General features: G+C 43.9%; 1 protein-coding gene across 3 annotated transcripts in view; it reads right to left on the bottom strand.

Annotated features, from left to right (window-relative positions):
• The window catches only part of WDR77 (WD repeat domain 77), a 166345-nt gene that overhangs the window by 108485 nt on the left and 36858 nt on the right, over nt 1–21002 (bottom strand). For all 3 annotated transcript variants that reach the window (XR_015058974.1, XM_085884181.1, XM_085884180.1), the window contains exons 5-7: nt 15364–15434; nt 1948–2002; nt 1705–1776 (exon numbers count right to left, since the gene is read on the bottom strand). Coding sequence is in view for 2 of the 3 variants with exons in the window: in XM_085884181.1 (XP_085740307.1) it covers nt 1705–1776; nt 1948–2002; nt 15364–15434 (198 nt within the window). In the remaining variant the exon portion in view is untranslated. The remainder of the gene's footprint in view (nt 1–1704; nt 1777–1947; nt 2003–15363; nt 15435–21002) is intronic.

Genomic DNA, 21002 nt, shown 5'->3' with positions numbered 1-21002 from the left:
AACCTTCAATCAGTGATTTGGCAAAGGTAATGTCATTAAATGCCACTCTAGGGATGCTAATCAGTGGGGAAGGTACTTTATACTTTTGAGTGACGAGTCAAAGTTTGAAATTTGTGGAACAAAGATACACTATGTCAGTAGGAGGGTTGGTGAGATGTATAAAGATATGCATTTACAGCCTAATGTGAAGCATGGTGGAGGCTCTGTTGAGGTTTGGAGGTGTTTTTTAGCTGGTGGCAAGTGCTATTTGGTAGTGATAGCAGGAACAATGAATGCTGACAAATACAAGCAGATCCCCAATTCACCATGGTGTCCTGTCAGGAAGGAGGCTAATTGGCAACAACTTTGTTTTCCAGCATGACAAAATCCCCAAAACACTGCAAATGTCATTATAACACACTTGCCACGTCAGATAGGCTGTTAACACAGACCAACTGGGTGGGGGGTACAAGCCCTTGGCCTGGCCTGAAAACATGAGGGTTTCCACCACATAATCTTACTCTATAATGGATGCTCACTGCACATTTTACAATCTTTTGACAAACATCATGAGACAAGGTGGTTTCAAACAAATGCGATAACGCAGTCCATGCAATTCTTACTACAATGTAGCGATGCCACCCACCCCTTTCACTTAACAATAGGAGGAGGAGATTGGGACCATACTCTGTGAAGAGCGTTGGTGCTGCTTAAGCAGTCTCCTTGGCTCTTGGATACAATCCTGGACAGGTCGCCACTCCGACACAGTATACCAGCATGCTGGCACTCATTTTGCCGACCTCGGAAGGATGACAGGCCAAGTTAACTCCACCTGGTATTAATTGAATAGCTGAGCGCAATTTGAACTCAGGACCCTAGGATCCAAAGCCTGCCACCTTAACCATTAAGCAAACACCAGGCATACTTAAAAATACTGCATTTACAAAGAAAAGCAGTCAGAAACACTTCAACAACAAAACAAACAAAAAAAGACGAATTATAGGAAACATTTCAGAATGCATGGATCAACCTCCCACTGCAATTTCTGGAGAAATTGCAGAAAGCATTCTAAAATGAATATCTGCCATTTTGATGGTCACCAAATATTGAAATTTAATGCAACACTGTAAAATGTGATTCATTTTTGTTTCTTAGGAAAATAAAGAAATAAATAAATAAATGATAATAAAAAAGATCATTACAACATTTCATCAAAATATGCCAATACAACAATAAATTGGTTATTTTAAAGGTGGCCTGAGATTTGCACCGAGTTTTACCTGCGTTCGCTCGAACAGATGATGATGATGATGAAGACTTGCACAGTGTCATCTGTGAATTATGCAATTGTGGTAGGAACGTCTACCTCAATTGCATAATTTACGGATGGCACAACTCAATTTTATCTCAAAACTGAAATGTCTTATCCACAAAGAGATGATGAATTTGCTTGACAAACAAGATCACCATGCAATGTTAAACGCTCAAGCACCTCAGAAATTGAAATATTCATCTCAATTAATGCAATCCAGTGTATCAGCGACTCCGCTTTTCCAGCCACTCATTCATGAAACGATCGCTACTAAATGTTCGCTTCGACCAATGATCAGTCAAAAATGAGCGTCACGACCATTTACACAGAAGAAGGGGTGGGGGTGGCAACATACAAAGGGAAAACTATTTCAGAATTTAGAGGAAGCCTCCATCTGCAAGTAAAATGCATACCAACAGCAATGCCACGACTGCTGAAAGGGTTCCAAGCGACGCATGATGGGAGTGCACCTGCTGGTTTCATATCTGCATGAAGCAGAATATCACGGTGGAGAAAGAGGAGTGTTATTGATAGCAAAGCAAATGAACACGAGCCAGAAAGATAAACAAACGAGTAGAGAAGAGGTGAAAATGTGGGAAAAAAATGGACGTGGCAAATTGCAAGTCTAAACATGCAAGAAACTTGGTTCATCTCACCAATTGCAGTCGCTGGCTTTGCTTTTCTGGTGTCCCACAGAAGGACTCGGCCATCCTGAGGAAAGGAAGATGGAAACTTGTCAGCATAATATTTTGATGTTATTGCAAGATTTAACATTAAAGTTTGCCATCTTAATTGAAGCTGTGAACAAATGCTTCTCTAACTTCTTACAGGGAATGATGTTAGCTTGTGGTATGATCATAGATAAATTAGAAGATAGATTTGAGTACCAGAAAAATATAACTCGGCCTGTGACAGGTACAATCAATAAACAAAGGCTAAAGGTTTCAAGACAACCATGTGAAACATAATCAATCACACATATACACAAAAACAAACAAGGAAACAAACAAATAAATTGCACACACGTAATACTGTTGCAATCCTCAACTTTCAATATTCATACAAGTGCTCAATTTGACCTCCCCCCCTGTTCTATTCACTTCCTTACAAGCAGAAACAGGTCAGGCATTACTTATGAAGGGTGTCTTGTGAAACGTCGACATAATCCAAATAACCATCTTTCAAATCAGCAATTGTGGTTGGTTTCAACTGAAACACTCTCCTCATCTAGAAAGCCGGGGAATTCAGTTCCGATTGATAAGACAATTAGGAAAAAAAATCGCGTCTGCCAAGCGAGACATTCATTAGAGGTGTGGGGATGTGGCTCCATCTTGTTGAAACCACAGATTTTCATTATTTCTCACCTTGTTCCATGTATGTTGAAGACACAGTCTCAACATGTAAACAGAACGACAAGATGTCACAGTTACTGCCTTTTCAGTATAAAAGTCTTTAAAAAAAAATGGCACCATAGATTCATGATGAAATCAATCCACACCAGACGTTGACCGTCAGAGAGTGAAGTGTGATGCTTCTCAATGTTCTTGTGTTCTTAATGTTCTTAACAGCTCCTCCATTCCTCAAAATATACAATTCGGTTTCATCATCACCCCATGAAAGTAAATATGACACTCAGAAAATGTCATCGATACTCAGATCTTCATTTTCCAATGCTTCAGCAAAAGCAGTTACAAAATCCATAGTCTTCTGTGATCATAGTCATAAAGTGCCTCGAAAAGCAGAATTTGTAAGGACAAAACCCAATGTCTTCCTGTAGTATTAGTCACACTAATATGCGACCAATTCCTGTAATGGCTGACAGTAGACTTGTTGATTTGCATAGACTTCTTTACATGTGTTGCCATTCAGCTTTATGAGTCGTTGGGACATAAACAAGCAGTCCAGTCCTGAGCAGCCCTTGTTCACATTTTGTAATGAGCCAGCATCTCATCTTTCACCCTACTGCCTTGGTTTTGAAAGCAGGTACAAGAGATGCTGGAAATCCTCTCTGAAATGCTCTCTGCACTCCCTTTGGGGATTTTGTTTGAAAGTACGTGTTATAAACAAAGATAAATGCACTGTCCAATGTTAACTTATCCCATTATTTTTATTACCTGAAAAAGAAAAACAACAAAATGAAATGTGTCAAGGACAATCTAAGGGCGTTTGAAATGCTGTATATTTACATCCAGAACACTAAAAATCTCAACATGATCAAATGTTGCCCTTTTTTAAGGTTCTATATTGTTGAGGATTCGCGCCCGCCGGCGTGCGAACGGCCACGTAACTCGAATCGCGGCACGTCGCCCACCGGACGGACAATCCAGTCGTGACCCTCTCGGACTAACACCGGGAACCAGTCACCGGTGGGCCTTTCGGTCTCACCGCGATCGAGCCAATCAGCCCCCGCGTGGGATAGGGTTGCTCGCCAAATTCGACCTACCTAAGTACCCACACGGAGGGTAGACCGGGCGATCGCACCTCGCCGCAGGTCGACTTCGGACACGGGCCACTTAAGCGACCCGTTCCGTACTATCGGGATAACCGAGCGGTGTTATTCGTCGGCTTCGACGGTTCGATTAATTATCGGGCGTCTTAGCCCACGACCAACCCTTTACGTGAAGCAAGATGGGGATTCAATGAAAGAAATGACGAAGCGAAGCGGGAAAACAGTTCAATAATAAGCACATTTATTTCGCGGCACACGGGAAGCACACATATACAATTCCACCAAAAGCACATAGAAAAGAAGAAGACAAAAAGCAAATGCGACAATGCAGATCTATCCGACTACCGGCACACGGCAACACTTATACAATTTTACTTCACAGACGGCGCCGACAACACATATTCCCAAAGCAAAAGAAAAGAGAACCACCCTCCAGGATGAGGGGGTAGGCGGGCCTGGGGCCGAGACCGTGTCGGGCCCCCTTTGTCGCACTATCTCAGCGCGGGGGGGAAACAGGAGGGGGTTGCTGATGCTTGGGGAAAGGAGGATTTCACAAAAATCTTGGGTCCCGCGACGAGCGTCTTCACCACGACCTCGGTCGCGCCGCCGGCCTTTCTCTCCGCAGTTCCTCGAATCCGACGCGAGCACCCCCTCGTCCGCCTTCGCCCCCGCCGCCTCTCCACAGCTCCGTCCTCTTCACTCCGACTCCGCGAACTCCCAACTGCGAACTGCCACTTCAACTCAACTCTTCCTCCGCTTCCAACTCAACTCTTCCTCCTGCGAACTGAACTCTTCTCCACTTCCAACTCAACTGCTCTCGACTGACGAACGCAGTCGTTTTTATAAGCCCCGTGGCTTCGCTCTTCCACCCTTGACCCTCTGCCTCCGACCTTTCACCTCGCTCCCCATTGGCCAGAGGAAAAGTGGGCGTGAATGCTTTTTGATCCATGAATTTGCATATAGCGACCGCCCTCCAACGCCCTGGAGGCGGGGCCAAATCGCCCCTCGCTCACCGATTGGACGGAACAAAAGTGGGCGTGAGTCGTTTTTGATCCGCTTTTCTGCGGAAAGTCCGCGATGCTTTTGAACACGCTGCTCGGTGCGCGCCCTACACGAGTCCAGCATCGGTGCCCACGAGTGGCGCGAGATGACGGTGATGCGATGGTGGCGAGTTGTGACGGTAAAGGTCGTGGCGGTTGTGGTGAAGCGGCGTTGTGGTTGGTGGTTGTTGTTGTGATGGCTGTTGAGACGTGGTTGGTGGTGGTAATAATGGCGGTTGGTCCAAAATAAAGATAGTAAAAGAAAAACGGCTATCCTGAAGAGTCGCAGCCCTCATGAATGACATTTATTCCCTCTAGACAACGGGTTTGGGCCTAACTACACATATACTTACCGAGATATCTCACCTAAGGGACCTGAATGGTGGTTTGCGAATTTGGTCAACCACAACAATATTATCATGTCAGTGGGTCCCACTAATGCAGACCCTCTGTGCCAAAGGTCCAAGAACAAAGGTCCAAAGGTTCAAATAATCCTGAAAACTAATGCGAGCGGACATTAAATTCAATGTAGGAAGTTCTAGATTGTCACAAGAGATGCGGTGGTACAACAGGGTTTAGTAATTTGTAAAAAAAATGCTGGGAATTTCATATGTAAAATGTCAGGATCAATCATTTGAAAACACGGATAACTTAAAATAAAAAATAATAAAATAATTTTTAAAATGCTCCTCAATTTAATCACCTCCAACCAAATTGAATAACCCGAGGGTGGACGACGGAGAATATGTTTTCACCCCTGTGTCTGTGAGCCTATCAGAAAAAGTCTCTGAGGATATCTCAAAGAGTTATGGATGGATTTGGAAGAAATTTGGACAGGTTGGGTGTGTGACAAGGAAGGACAAATTGATTCGATTTTGGTGAAGATCCAGATCCAGGAATTTTCTAATTCTTCACCAATCAGTGAAAGGGCCAAAAAAACGATAAACTGTCATACCCACGATTCACAGAGCCAGGTAGTTGCACTTAATAAAATGTGACCTGCATTGACATTTACTGTCCTGTGCTTCACAAATTCGTGGAATTTTTGCAGGTGTATTCACAGTTTTTCACAGGAATCACGAACTGCTGGGAACCTATCCCCTTTTTCCCATTGAAACAATGCCCTGACATTCACAGCATTTTCAAGTAACATATACCCTGCAAATAACTGGGTCCGACAGTATAGCATGATATTTCAAAATGTTACGGACGGATTTGGATGAAACCTGGAAGACAGGTTCGGTATGTGACAAGGATGAATCGATTTTGGTGAAGATCCGGATGCAAGAATAATTGTTACTTCAGGGATTCGTCACCATCGACAGATAGGGCCAAAAACGATGTGCAGTAATGTATAGCACGATATTTCAAAAAGTTTTTGACGGATTTGGAGGAAACTTGGTAGATGAGTTGGGTAAGTGAGAAGAGCAAGTCAATTAGATTTTGATGAAGGTCTGGCTATAGATCTGGCCCATCAGTGGATACAAAATGTAAACTGTTCAGCATGATGGAAGTATGCTCTCTACAGAGTGCCGTTCTAGTTCAGAAATAATTGAGGCATCGGGAGCAGCAGAATTAACTGTTGGATCAAGAATAAAGTGAGCCTGGAATAAGTGGAGGAAAGACGAGGTGGCATCGTGAAGCATTCCATTATCTGTAAAAGTCACTTTATTAAGCCGGTTAACAGATCGGTATTGGTCTCTGAAAGCAAAAAGTGGGCAATACAGATTGAATATGTAAACTAGAAGGGCACTCGGTAGAGCGCGTACCTCCACCACGTAATGCCTGATCCACGAGAACATATCGGGCCCAATACATTTTTTGAAGTATCATGCTATGCAGTGCTATATGAAAAAGAATTTAACTTCTCAGAAATAATGAGATTAAAAATCAACACGAGTGAAGAAGATACTGACTAGTTGTCAATACTGACTAGTCAGGTCAGGTTAGATCTGTGACCTGCTACAGGTACCATGTAAACCTGTACTAACCTGTTCCATGGTCGGGTTGTCGGCGACTAAACCGTCTCCCCCACCAGGTTTTCTGGTGAGGAGGGTGTTTGGATATGGACACCCAGCAGGATTAAAAACAAAACCTGTCAGAGGGCAGAGGAGCTCCTTGTGAGCCAACAGCCATCCATATCTAGTGCCCAACTGTGTCTACGGACGTCCTCCTGCAGTTGGGTTACTTTTTTATTCGGAGGTTGGTGGCAGGATTTGCACTCCGGCCACCGTAAAACCCTTCATTCCGCAAAACACAAAAACGCAAAAAAATCTGAAAACTCACTCCGTGGGAATACCTCCTGTGCAGCTTCCCTTCGCAGGGCAGCTCACCGGATGACAGGATTGGGGCAAAGCCTTCGGGACCCCCAATCTTTGATGATAGGAAGGAAACCACGGGGTAACATCCCTGGGTCAGTTTGTGGGAGAGTGTGTCAGAGTGGTGCTGAGGTGTCGTCCACCAAACGGCGGTCTCCTTGGGTTAACCTGAGGCGGTCCCTTCGGGTGGGTGCCTGGAATGTCCTATCCCAGAGGATGATCATCTGTCTCTGTTATCATCTGAGCTCAAGCGTTTGGACATCGGGATTGCAGCTCTCTCTGAGGTTCGGAGACCGGATTGCGGCGAGATAATGGTGGGTGGTTACACCTACTATTGGTCTGGTTGCTCTGATGGTTACCATACCCAAGGAGTTGCTGTGGCTGTGTCCAATAAGCTGACCCCAATGATAATTGAGGTAACACCGGTCAACAAGCGTATTATGAGATTAAGGATTCGTCACTCCTTAGGTGTCATTTCCCTGGTCTCTGTTTATGCTCCGACTGAGGCGAGTGATCTCACCGTGAAGGATGCATTCTACGCCACGCTCGAGTCTGTGGTTGATCAGTGCCCCAGACGAGATACACTTCTAGTCTTGGGGGATTTCAATGCATCGACTGGAACTGATAGGGATGGTTATGAGGTGTGTGTTGGTCCCCATGGGTCAGGAACTATGAACCAGAATAGCACTAAGTTCCTTGACTTTGCAAGAAGTCATGGACTTAGGGTGGCTGGTTCATGGTTTCAGCGCCCACAAGCTCATCACTGGACTTGGTATTCCAACGCTGGCGGTGCGGCAAAGGAGATTGACCATGTCCTCATTGACGGTCGCTGGAGGATGATCCAGAACTGCACGGTCAACCGGAGTGCTCAGTTCTGACCACAGGCTTGTTGTAGCAACTCTAAAGCTGCACCTTAAATCCTGGAGAATGGTACCATCCCAGCCTCAGCTGGATGTTGGCAAACTCAGGGATGAGAGAGTAGCTGAGGAGTTTGCGAACAGGCTGAGTGGACACTTGGGGGGTCTGGGTGCTTTGGGGTGTCCTGAAGAGTTGTGGAGTGCCTTCAAGACCACCGTCCTTGATGTTGCCGGTGGATGTCTTGGAACTCACCGCAGGGCAAAGAAGAATTTTGTCTCTCAAGGGACACTGGATACGCTTGACCAGAGTCGCAAGGCCAGGCTGAATGGCAGAGCTGAGCTGTTCAGGGAACTGAGGCGTAAAACTGGACGTGAACTGAGGGTGGACAAGGAGGCCTATGTGCGAGGAATCTGTGAGGGGGTAGAGCATCACCTGTGAACAGGTGATCCTCATCACGCTTACAGGGGAATTCACGCATTGCGTTCATCCAAGCCCATCCCTCGGAGCACTGCAGTTAGAGCAGAGAGTGGTAGGCTCTTGACAGAGGAGTCTGAAGTGAAGGCCCGCTGGGCCGGTTACTTTGAGCGGTTGTACCAGGCTGATCCCCCAGCTGTCGAGTTTGACGTCAAGGGTGTTACAATCCCTGTTGCTGACCCTCGAATCAACTGTGGTCCACCTTCGCTTGTGGAAAACGGGCTGCAGTGAACCAGTTGAAACGGGGCAAAGCTCCAGGGATCTGTGGCATCCATGCTGAACTTCTCAAGGCTGGTGGAAATGCTGCACTCGTGTCATTGCATGCAGTTTTGTGCTCTGCCTGGAACACAGGCATCATCCCAACTGATTGGAAGAGGGGCCTTGTTGTTCCTCTCTGGAAAGGGAAGGGTGATCGCCAAGACTGCAACAACTACCGAGGGGTGACGCTGCTCTCAGTGCCGGGCAAGGTCTTTGCTCGGATAATTCTTGATAGGGTTCGCCACCATCTGCTTGAGCACCAGCGTCCAGAGCAGTCAGGCTTTACACCAAAGAGGTCAACGATTGACCGTATCCTTGCTCTTCGTGTCCTCACCGAACGCAGACGAGAGTTTCGGCAGGGGCTGCTTGCAGCCTATGTTGATCTCTGTAAAGCGGTCGATTCAGTGAATCGGGATGTCCTCTGGAGGATTCTTGGACTTCGTGGGGTGCCGCCAAAACTGATCGATCTGATGTCTGAACTCTACTCTCGTACTGAGAGTGCTGAGAAGTGTGGTGGTACCATCTCTGACTTATTTCCAGTTGTTACTGGAGTTCGTCAGGGGTGTGTACTGGCCCCCACACTTTTCAGCACTTGCATGGACTAGATTTTAGAGAGGATGTCGGAGAGATCAAGTTGCGGTGCATCGTTTGGGAATGTCAAGATCTCGGACCTTGATTTTGCAGATGATGCAGTCAACTTTGCGGAGACTTTAGATATCCTTTTGGGGGCCCTCGAGGTGCTGAATGAGGAGTCGGAGCCACTGGGATTACAGGTTTCTTGGGTCAAAACTAAGATCCAGGCTTTCGGTGACATCTTGGATGCTGCTGTCCTGTCTGTGTCTGTTTGTGGTGAGGATGTTGAGGTCGTGGAGAGATTCACTTACCTTGGCAGTGATATTCATGTCTCTGCTGGCTTTGAGTCAGAGGTAAATAGACGTCTTGGTCGGGCCTGGGGAGTCATGGATTCACTGGATCATGGGGTATGGCACTGCCGGTACCTGTGCGAGAGGACGAAAGTCCGAGTCTTCAGGTCCTTGGTACTTCCAGTCTTGCTCTATGGATGCGAGACTTGGACACTGACCAAGGATCTGAGACGGAGACTTGATTCCTTTGGTACCAGGTCTCTTCGGAGAATCCTTGGCTATCGCTGGTCAGATTTTGTGTCCAATGAGCGGTTGCTGAGAGAGACTCGGATGAGATTTGTTACCTGCATAGTCCGTGAGCGTCAGTTGCGGCTGTATGGACATGTGGCTCGTTTTACTGACGCTGATCCTGCTCACCAGATTCTCTCAGCGAGGGAGTCTCATGAGTGGAGGAGGCCAGTGGGCTGACCACGTGCCTCGTGGTTGCAGCAGGTTGACCATCATCTCAAGGAGATGGGGATGGGCCTGGCATCTGCCTGGGGGGTGGCCAGACGGAGGCCCCTGGAGTACCGGCGGAAAGTGGACGCAGCAACGCATTGTTCTGGCACATGCTCCAATACCTGACCTGAAGAAGATGACTTCGTTGATTTGGTCATGTGCAACTTAGGTCAGAAGATGAAGCTGTAAAGAAAGGAATGAAAGCTCGTGGTCGACGGAAGAAAACCGAGAGGACGTCCAAAAAAGATATGGATTTAAGATGCCAAGAAATATATGGAACTTTTTTTTCGGGTCGCACAAAACAGATGTAACTGGAAAGATACTGTCGTGTTCAGGCAGATGAACACCGACCTGGATGGGTAGCCGAACAGTTTTCACTCAGAGGCGAACAGCCGAGATCCTTGGAGATTATGGTGAGTGCGAGATGGGAAACGAGGGTGTTTCGAGGCGTTCACCAGAACAGAAGCACACGGGCTTATTCTCGAACCCACAACTAATAGACAAACACAAGTAAATTTAACAAATGATCATTAATTAAATATAAATCAACGAGTTATAATGAAAATAATCCAAAAGGCGACAATGAAAAGTGAAGTAAAATGAAATCCTAATTTGAGACGTCTCCACTCAGTCACAAAAACAGACAAGGGGGAAGATAAAAATGAAAGAAATTCCTCCCTTTACTCAGATTTATTCCCAGAGATGACCTTTAAAGGAGTCTCACAGTCATCGAGCCTCAAAGCCACTGCGTGGGAAACGCACAAAATGGCGCCAAGTCACTCCTCACGGCCACGTCCTTGAGGTAATGCGTGTGGCGGTCTTCATCGCCAGAAGCCCACAAACTGCCGTACAGTTTCTTCTCACGATCGAGATTGCCACACCGCTCCCTCTAATTTCCAGGTCCCCACACACCAAATGGCACCACCTTTCTCCTTGATCATACAACAAGGCGACTGTCGCAGTTCCGAGATGAGGCCAAGAGGGGCACTCTTCTTCTTCCCTCCTTCCCTTCCAACGTACAAACTTCATGACCCAGCCGATCAGACAATGATGAGCATCTTATTTTAAGGACACGAACACATTCGCATCAGCACAAACAACGAGAATCGCGCTGCTATTTAGTCGTGCCAAGAAGGACCAGAGCCTCATGCTTTGCTTCCAACCGCCCTCTTGTCTCTCGAGCACCTTCTCCTTCTCATGTCACACTGACCAATCTTCAGCCTCGGAGGCGTGGCCTGCTAGTCTGAAGCTGGGAACGTGGGGCTTTTGCTTGCTCAGAAACGTTCGGCATTTTTGTTTTTGTTGTTTTTACAAGGTGGTCATTTTATGGCTGGCCGTGTAAATGTAAAAAAAAATGTAGGAAAAGGTCACAGATGGAAATCACAAACTGGGAGAACTAGCCTTAGACCCTATCTAGTTAACACACCACCACCCCTGTGTGGTGACACAACTTAAGCTCACAGTTTTCCCTACTTGGTTTAGATCGAGATGTCTCCTACTCGTCCACAGACCATGATACACTATACAATCCTACCTTTACTATGAAATTCCTTGATCTACCCCAACAAAGGTAACAATAAGTATGGAGGAATGTGATCATTCAACCAACCGCCTGAAAAAAGGGGGAGGGAAAATGGTTGTAAAACGCTTTGAGTCATCGTCGTTTCTCGATATTACTGATGAAAGGTTAACACCTGTACTTTCAGCTGGGATATTTGCAAGATCTCCACTGGATATTCATTTATCACATAAAGAACATACCCTGAAGTACTTCACATCACCTTTTGTTGAGAGTTTGGGATTTCTTCCTCCTCAGATTATTAGCTCCAGTTGGACTCAGTCCGAAACAGGGGCTTATGGATTTGGCCTCGATTTTTGTGTCCGTACGTGCATGCATGCACGCGTGCGGCCACAACCATATCTCAGACATGTACAGACTGATTATATTGTTACTTGGTACAAATACAGCAGATGATGGTATACATAGGCACATCATTTTATTTCACGATGTGATCAAAGATGGCCGACTGGCAGCCATTTCAGTTGTTAAAAATATATATATTTTTTTTAAAGACGTTGAACATGTCTACAACCATTTCTCAGACATGCATTTACCGATGTTCAAACATGGCAAGGAGATAATCAATGATGACTTACATAAGCCTGTCACTTTTTCGAGATCAGAACTAAAATGGCGGGCTGGCGGCCATTTTGTGACTTAAATGTGTCCCCAACCATTTATTGGACATGCATGGTCCGATTTTATTCAAACTTGGCACAGGTACAGTTTATGAGGGCATACATGTGCACCTCACTATTTTGTGGTCTGATCAAAGATGGCTGACTAGTGGACTGCCGGCCATTTTAATTTTTTTTTTTTAATAATAAATGAAAAAACAGGTATCAAACACATCCTCAACCATTTCTCAAGCCTGGCGTTGGCTTCACGGTTATGGGGACTGGGCCAGGGATCTTAGGGTCCTGAGTTTGAGCCCCATTGGCTGCTGAATTAACACCAGGTGGGATTGACTCAGCCTGTCATCCTTACGAGGTCAATGAAATGAGTACCAGTGTACTGGTGTAGGGACACATCAGCGGCATAGTCACGCCCCACCAAAATTATAGCTACCCGGCAACCAAGCTGCCATACGCAAGAAGAACCATTGCTCGGACATGCAGTCACCGATCTTGTTCAATCTTGGCACACAAATAATGAAAGATGCTTTACATATGCCAGTCATCCCCCCCCCGCCCCCCCGAGATCAGGTCCAAGGTGGCCGACTGGTGGCCATTTTGTTACTTAAATGTGTTTCCAACCATTTCTCAGACAGGTATGGTCTGATTTTGTTCAAACGTGGCACAAGCACAGTACACGATGGCATACACTTGCACCTAGCATTATTCGATGACCCGATCAAAAATGTCCGACTGGTAGACTGGCGGCCATTTTAGTTGTTAATAAATATGGGCTTGCCCTTTAACTCCGTACAGGACAATTACTAAAACAATGGGGGCGATGACATTTTATGTCCTTTTTCCTTGTTGTACATTACCTTCTGCTGGAACATGAAGCTGGGCTGCAATCTGCTGCATAGAATAGCCTTCAAGAGCTAAGAATTTGATTTGTACATGTTTTTTTTCATGCGATATTTCCTTCCCAGGAGCAGTACTCAACATGTGACAATATCAGCACAGATACTTTTATTATCCTTCTACAAGTGAAGCACTGATTACTTGCCTGACATCCAATCACAGTGCACTATATCAAAACATGACAACTGTGGAGAATTTCTTTTTTTTTCACTGCAGATGCATTTCTCTCGTGTGTGTAATTTACATGTTATACACAGCTTTTCCTGTTTCCATAATCATTTCCAATACTGTATCTGGTACAATTTCAGTGCATTTACCAACATAATAATAATAATAATAATAATAATAATAATAATAATAATAATAATGCAAAGCAAAATATATACTTAAATAAAATCTCTCAAAAGCAAGTGAGTTATTGTTCATGAACAGATTTTTTTAAAACAACCAATATACGATGATAAAGAATTAGAAAATACACAATGGACAAAAATTGTTTCATTTGAAAAGAATGACGAAAACACAAACAAGCACAGACTCTCAATGGTGTCACATAACTATGATATAGCTGGTCCATTAAAAAAAAACAAAAATAAAAAACAAAAACACCTGCATAAATCGGCAGACATTATTAGTCCCCGTTGGACTTGGTCCGAAACGGGGGCTTATGGATTTGGTCTCGATTTTCATGTCCATGCTTGCGTCCTCAACGATATCTCGGACATGTATGAACAGATTTTATTTGTACTTGGCACAAAGATAACATGATGGTATACATATACACATTTTATTTTGCATTGCGAACAAAGATGGCTGACTGGCGGCCATTTCAGTTGTAAAAACAAAACAAACAAAAAATAAACCAGCCAAAAGGTGACCACGTGTGACTTCTTTAAGGTCACACTGAGGTGAACAGAGCTGCTATCCACCAGGAGCGACTCCTTGAGGAATATCTGCCTACGAGAGATTCCGATGAGAATCGTTCTACAGAGTAACCATGAAAAATATGCGTTTGCCTCATAACCTCACCAAATGATGTCATAATGTCTCAAGCTTGACATATCTAGAAAGCACTCATCGAGGTGTTCAATTTGAGGTACTACACGATATGGTTCCTAAAACTTGAAAATTTGACCTTGGTGTCAAATATGTTTGACCTTCAGCGCTAACCCTGAAGGTCAAGGACAATCGCCACCAAAAATTAATCAGCTGAGCGCCAGACCATGAACTATTTTCCCATGAAGTTTGAAGACGATCCGATCAAAATTACTCAAAAAATAAGGGTTTCGTCGACTCCCCTGATTTGCGACAAAGTGACCTTGACCTTTGACCTTGACCTTCAAAATTTTGTGCACTGAAAGGGACCTCTATAGGCCTCTGATATGCGAAGTTACAAAATTTTCCAATGATAACTGTGCTCTGCAGAATTTTTTATACGTGATTACAGACAAACAAAATAAAATAAAATAAAATATTATAAAAAACATACAAGCTGACTAACATATCTTGCAAAAACTTCGTTTTGGCAAGATAAAAAACAGTATTGAACACGTCCTCAACCATCTCAGACATGCATTTACCGATGTTGTTCAAACTTGGCCGACAGATAAAGAATGATGGCTTACATATGCAAATCATTTATTTTTTCGAGATCAGAACCAAGATGGCCGACTGGCGACTATTTTGATACTTTTTGTGTCCCAAACCATTTCTCAGACATGCATGGCCCGATTTTGTTCAAACTTGGCACAAGCACAGTACACGATGACATACATGTGCCCCTCACTTTATTTTGCGATCTGATAAAATATGGCTGACTGGAAGACTGGCGGCTATTTTAGTTGTACATAAAATATGGGCTAGCCTTTTAACTCTGTACAGCAAAATTATTAAAACAACAGGGGCTATTACATTTTATGTCTTTTGTTTTTTGTTTTTTTTTTTTACTTGTTTCATCGAGCCATTAGCTCAGCTCGTGGTTATAGAATATAAAAGGTGGGAAACGTTTCCCTGCTCCTGACTCAATAGCAGAACCCTGTCACATCACACCTCCCAGCTTCAGGATGAAATGAAAAAGAAAACGGAAGTAAGTACACATTGCACAATATTTTAAAATAAATTTTATTGGGGAAGTAAATTATTAGAACAGATATTACAAACTTTTCCAAAAAAGAAAAGAAAATATATGTACTTTTTAAGTCATTAAAGGCAGGAAACTTGCCTGAGCGCAGGAGAGGAACAGATGCTGGTCCTTAGGAGCACACGAGACACACTCCACCCCAGCAACATGACCTGCCCAGAATAATAGGGCAAAGAGTACAGATTATGCCACACAAAGTATTTTAAAACTCCAGAAATGTAACTGATGGAAAAAGAATGGGAACGTAACCAATGTCATTTGTTATTTCCACAAAGTGTTTGGACTTGACTTGTAATAAATGCGATGAGATACAACAAAGGTTACCATGAAGATCTGCATACAATGCAAATCGCAGAACCATTTTGTGTTCAAAGTTTGACTAACGCAAAATTAAAATTACATTCACTCAGTGAAAGTATTAACATGTTGACTGCAATCTATGAGTATACTCAGTGCTGGGTGTACCAGATCCTGCCACATGCCATTGTGTTGTAAACAGAATATGCTGGTGTGCCAAATAACAACATATGATCTGCTGGCAGTTCAGTGAACCTAAATCTTGAACCTGATCAAATTTGTCTTGTACCATTATATGCGATATTGAACATCACTGAAGTGCACAACTATGATATTGCCACAAAGCTCTCTTCAGCTCAACTAAGACCAAAGAAGAGATGGTTGCAACTTACAATGCAAAAATAAATGATTGCAACTGAAACAAGCTTGTTCTACATTATCCAAGGCATTTGACGGCCAGCAAGAGTCGGCAGTCAACATTTTAAAACTTATTTTCAAAGAATAAATATCCCTCTGTCTGGATAGTTTGCATGCAAGGTTTGGAGAGTGAATATTGTTACAACAGACCGTGAATGACCATAAGGTCAAATCTTCCACACGTACTGTCACCAATTTAGTGATGGATCGTACTTGGGGTCAGAGGCCATGAAAACAGAACAGATATTTTCTTCGGTTTTTGATGTACAGATGTACAGAATTCCATCGAGTCCCGTCACCTGCAGTACGTTCGTCTGATTGAGCGAGAATTCTGATGAACCACTGTATTTGAACCCTCTTCCGAGGGATTTTCATGCCAATTTCCAAACAACTGTGGCCTTATTCACACAGTAAATTACTATTTCAAATCCTAACTGCTCACCAAACCCACACTCAGTCGTGGAAGAACAGGGGGGGTTGCTCATCTGTGCAGCTGCAGAATGACTTGTAAAAGAAATGCAGACACATTAGAATGTGAAACGCTTTTAAGGATTGATGGGGGGAGGAGGGAAATGGTGGGGTCTTCAGACACATTACAAAAGTGAGGGGCCACATTTTATCTGCTTTCTGAACACACTTTGACACATCCCATCATTGTACACAGAATCCAAACACTTAATCGTGGACATTTTAATGAAATAACTCATCTATCTTCTGCCCGTTTCACCGTTACCCCTATGGTCATTTCAGCAACAATATACGTAATACGTATAGTAGTTTCATCAACACAAACATGTTTGTTCCACAGACCGTTCAAATAATAGTGAACAATTTTTTTTACGTGACAAGACATAACACAAACTGAGCTTAGAATGTTAAATGCTGCACGGAAAACTTGAAATAATGAGAAAATGAAAGCAAAATTCACATTATGCCACAACATTACATACACAACTGGAGGGCACCCGGGAGAGCATACACCTCCACCACGCAATGCCTGATCCAGAAGAACATATCCAGTGTAATAATATTTTGAAATATCATGCTATATATTGCTATGTTTGTGGGGGTAGGTCAAATGTCTGGCTGAGATGGGAATTCATAGCTTAGCATGGGCCATGTGACACGGTTAGGAGCAACAATGGCATCACCAAGTCAGGGAACCTGGAGTGCAAAGGTGTATTTTTGTTCCCCCCCCCCAAAAAAAATAACGGGTGGGGGGGAGTCGTGATAATTAGCGTAGGGATTATGGGTAAGATCCCCTGTTCATAACAACCCCTTGAAGCCATCCCTGTGTTTCGGAAATAAGGACGGGACTTTTGCGATGTTGTAGCAGACCATGATGGAAATGGAGGCTGTAGTGAGCACAGGATATAACACAAGAAAAATGCAGCAGGGGAGGAGGAAGCGAGCTTTGATGCTGAGAGTATCAGGCTGGGAGAACAATGTTGGAAAATGTAGGGCCCATGGAGATCACTGTGACGAACTAAAAAGAAGGTTCAAGAATGGCATGGGATTGGGGGGTGATACAAGAAGTGAGCCTGTGCTGGTCGTGCCCAAGGTTCTCTTGCTTGTCCCGCCTCTCGGCTATGCCTCGCCGCTTAATCTGGCACCTCTCACTGAGCGATGTGTGTCTCCTCACTGACTTTACTTGATGTCTATCTCCTGGTCGTGCATCCAGCTTCAGCCTGTCCCCTGGTTCCATTTCCCACGCGCGTGAAAGGTTCCCACCAAAAACTCGAACACCTCCGCTGTAACCATTTGGCCATCCATGCACAGTCAGTTTTAACTGGCCAGACACATGACAAAATATCGTTTTTGGCCCTATATCTCAATTGTGAAGAATCACTATTAAAATTTAAAAAAAATTAGGAGTCGGATCTGGATTCGAATATTCACCAAAATGTAATCAATTCGCCCTTGTCACACACCCAACCTGCCCACCAAATTTCATCCAGATCCCTCCACAACTTTTTGAGATATCCTCCACACAAACAAACGAAAAAACACTCAGTGACACTTGGCGAAACGGAACGACACTCGGTTGAGCACATACCTCCCCAGGCTGAACAGTTTACATTTTGTATGATGGCTCAGATCTGAATCTGGACCTCAAGCAGAATAAAATCGGATTGTTCTTGTCAACGAAACAACTCATCCAACTAGTTTTGTCATAATTCGTCCACAACTTTTTGAGATGTCATGCTATACATAGTTTTTGGTCCCATCTCTCAATGGTGAAGAATTGCTTTAATATATATATATATATATATATATATATATATATATATATATATATATATATATATATATATATAAAACAGTAAGTCCTCGCTAACTGGAAGTTCGCATATCGTAGTTTCGATTTTTCGTAATTTAGTTTTAATGACCAATTTTTCAATTATCGCAAACATTTTATGCCTATCGTAATGTCATTGCAAGGAAAAACGCAAAAAAAAGTTTCAAACTGCCTGCAAAAAACAACAATCACACAGGATGCGCATAAACACACTTTCACTTTACTGCGCATGTACTGTATGCGGTACTGTACGTATTCTCTTCACGCTCGCCTGCATACCTTCCAGTATGAATCCCAAGCGACCCGCAAGTCTTTAGCCGAGCACACCTAGTTTCAAGAGACAACGAAAGGCTGTCACATTGAAGGTGAAATTGGATATAATTAAAAGACATGAACGAGGTGAAGGGACAACGGAAATCGGCCGCGCGCATGCAATCGCTGCATCGACTGTACATTCGATCGTTCGAAGTTCGGCAAAGAGAATGAAAATATCACAGATTGCGACCAATTCGAGTGCAACGACACTAACGAGAATGAGAGATGGTGCCATGCACAACATGGAGCGTTTATTATGTGTGTGGATAGAAGATCAAACTAAACGTCGCATGCCTTTACCTCTTGCTGTGATACAAGAAAAAGCGCGTCGTTTGTTAGGGCATTGACCCACGATTACATGATCAATTACTTCTCCAATCATGTTGAGAAGTATCTCCAAGGAGAACAACATTGACAACAAATCTTTGCTGCTTGTAGACAATGCTCCTGCCCATCCTCAGCAAATGGAAGACTGGTGTGAAAACATGCAGGTAGTATTTTTACCACCAAATACTACCTCACTTTTACAGCCTATGGATCAGGGAGTTATTGCTGCTTTTAAAGCCTATTATGTTAAGCATACCATGCTGCAGCTTATCAAAAAAACTGATAAGGACAAGCTATCAATCAAGGAGTTTTGGCAAACATACAACATAAAAATGGCTTTGGAAAACATTGAGGATTCATGGGCGGAGGCGAGTGCCTCCACAATGAACGCTGTGTGAAAGAAAGTGTGGCCTGAGTGTGTACATAATTTCACGGGGTTTGCTGATGTTCCGTTGATTACAAGTCAAATTGTAGACCTGGCGCAGGAGGTTGGTTTGAAGAGGTTGACGAAGAGGACGTGGATGACTTACTGGAGTCTCATGCAGAACCCTTAAGCAATGAAGATCTTATGGAGTTGGAACAGCAGTGGGCTCTTGAGGAAGAAGAAGATGCTGTGACACCTTCATCCGAGCATCTCACCATGAAAAACCTCAGCCAAATCCTCAGCTCGTTTGAAAGTGCCATAGAATTTGTTATCGAGCAAGATCCAAATCTTGAAAGGAGCACTGATTTTAGCTGTGTTGTTAATGATGCCCTTTGTTGCTACAAGGAACATTATGCAGCAAAGAAAAAGAAAGCCATCCAGCCCACTCTCCATGCATTTTTCAAGCCAAAAGATGCAGCACCAACTCCATCCACCATCCAGGATGCTCCTTCAACCAGCTGCCAAGAGACCGTTCCTGCTGGTGAGGAAAGTGACAGCACAGTGTCAAGTGAAGAGGGGGACGATTCTGCCACTCCGCAAGTGTAACTTGTCCACCGCAATCAACTCCGTTCCTCCAGCCTCGGGGTGAGTCTCCACGACTCGAGGACTGTGTTTTGTTTATTTGTGTTTATGTCCAAAAAATTCTGAGCCAAAAACACATCCCCCCTTTAACACATTGGTTTCTATGGGAAAATGTTTTGTTTAACACAGTTTCGCTTATCATAAGGTTTTCCAGGAACGCAACCCTTGCGAAAAGCGAGGACTTACTGTGTATATATATATATATATCCCGGATCTGGGTCCGGATCTGGATCTTCACCAAAATCGAATCAATTCGACCTTCTCACACACCCAACCTGCCCACCAAATTTCATATGAATCTTTCGACAACTTTTTGAGATATCCCGCACACAAAGAGACAGACAGACAGACGCGAAAACATTACCTCCTTCCACCTTCGGTGGTGGAGGCAACAAAGAAAGGTTTACAGCCAGGACATGACAACATCAGTGATGACACTGCCTCGCTAGAGAAAATAAAACAACACGAAAGTAAAGGGTACAAATTAAAAAATTAAAAAAATTCAAGATATATTCCAGAAACTAAAGCACCATGATTAATTTATTTAACAATTGGGAGCGGTTGAGGGAGGGGGAGGGAGAATCCGACCACAAAAAAAAAACTTCCGCACACTTTTTCATATGAACCATGTGTTCCGCAAAGCCTATCCCAAATCAAACCATTTCCCCATCTTCTGTCACACAATTCTCCATCATGTTGTCATTTTCTTAAAACTCCTCCAAAAACTCTTGCACTATTTTCTGCTCCCGAAGCAATTGCAGAGCCCGTCGCACCTCCAGATTCGCAGATACAGTCCTCGTGAACTTCATGCACGGCAATTTGGTGAAGCCGATTTGTCTGGCCTAAAATCTGCTCTCTCCTTTCAGATCTGATCCATCATCGCATTAGCTCCAAACATCGACTGCTCCTGGAATTTCTTCTACAATTGACAAATTTCTCTTCTTCATCACGCATTCAATTTTTTTTTTGTCCATCATGTCAACACCGATCCACAGATCCACAGATCATGTCAACACCGATCCACAACTGGCCTGGTCCACTCTGTCTTCCACTACCGCC

This window comes from Eptatretus burgeri, chromosome 6, assembly GCF_056783735.1.
Source record: "Eptatretus burgeri isolate ZD-2024b chromosome 6, Ebu_testis_v1, whole genome shotgun sequence".
Classification (NCBI taxonomy): Eukaryota; Metazoa; Chordata; class Myxini; order Myxiniformes; family Myxinidae; genus Eptatretus; species Eptatretus burgeri.
Note: the sequence above shows the minus strand (reverse complement) of the source record. Positions and strands in the feature narration are given on the sequence as shown.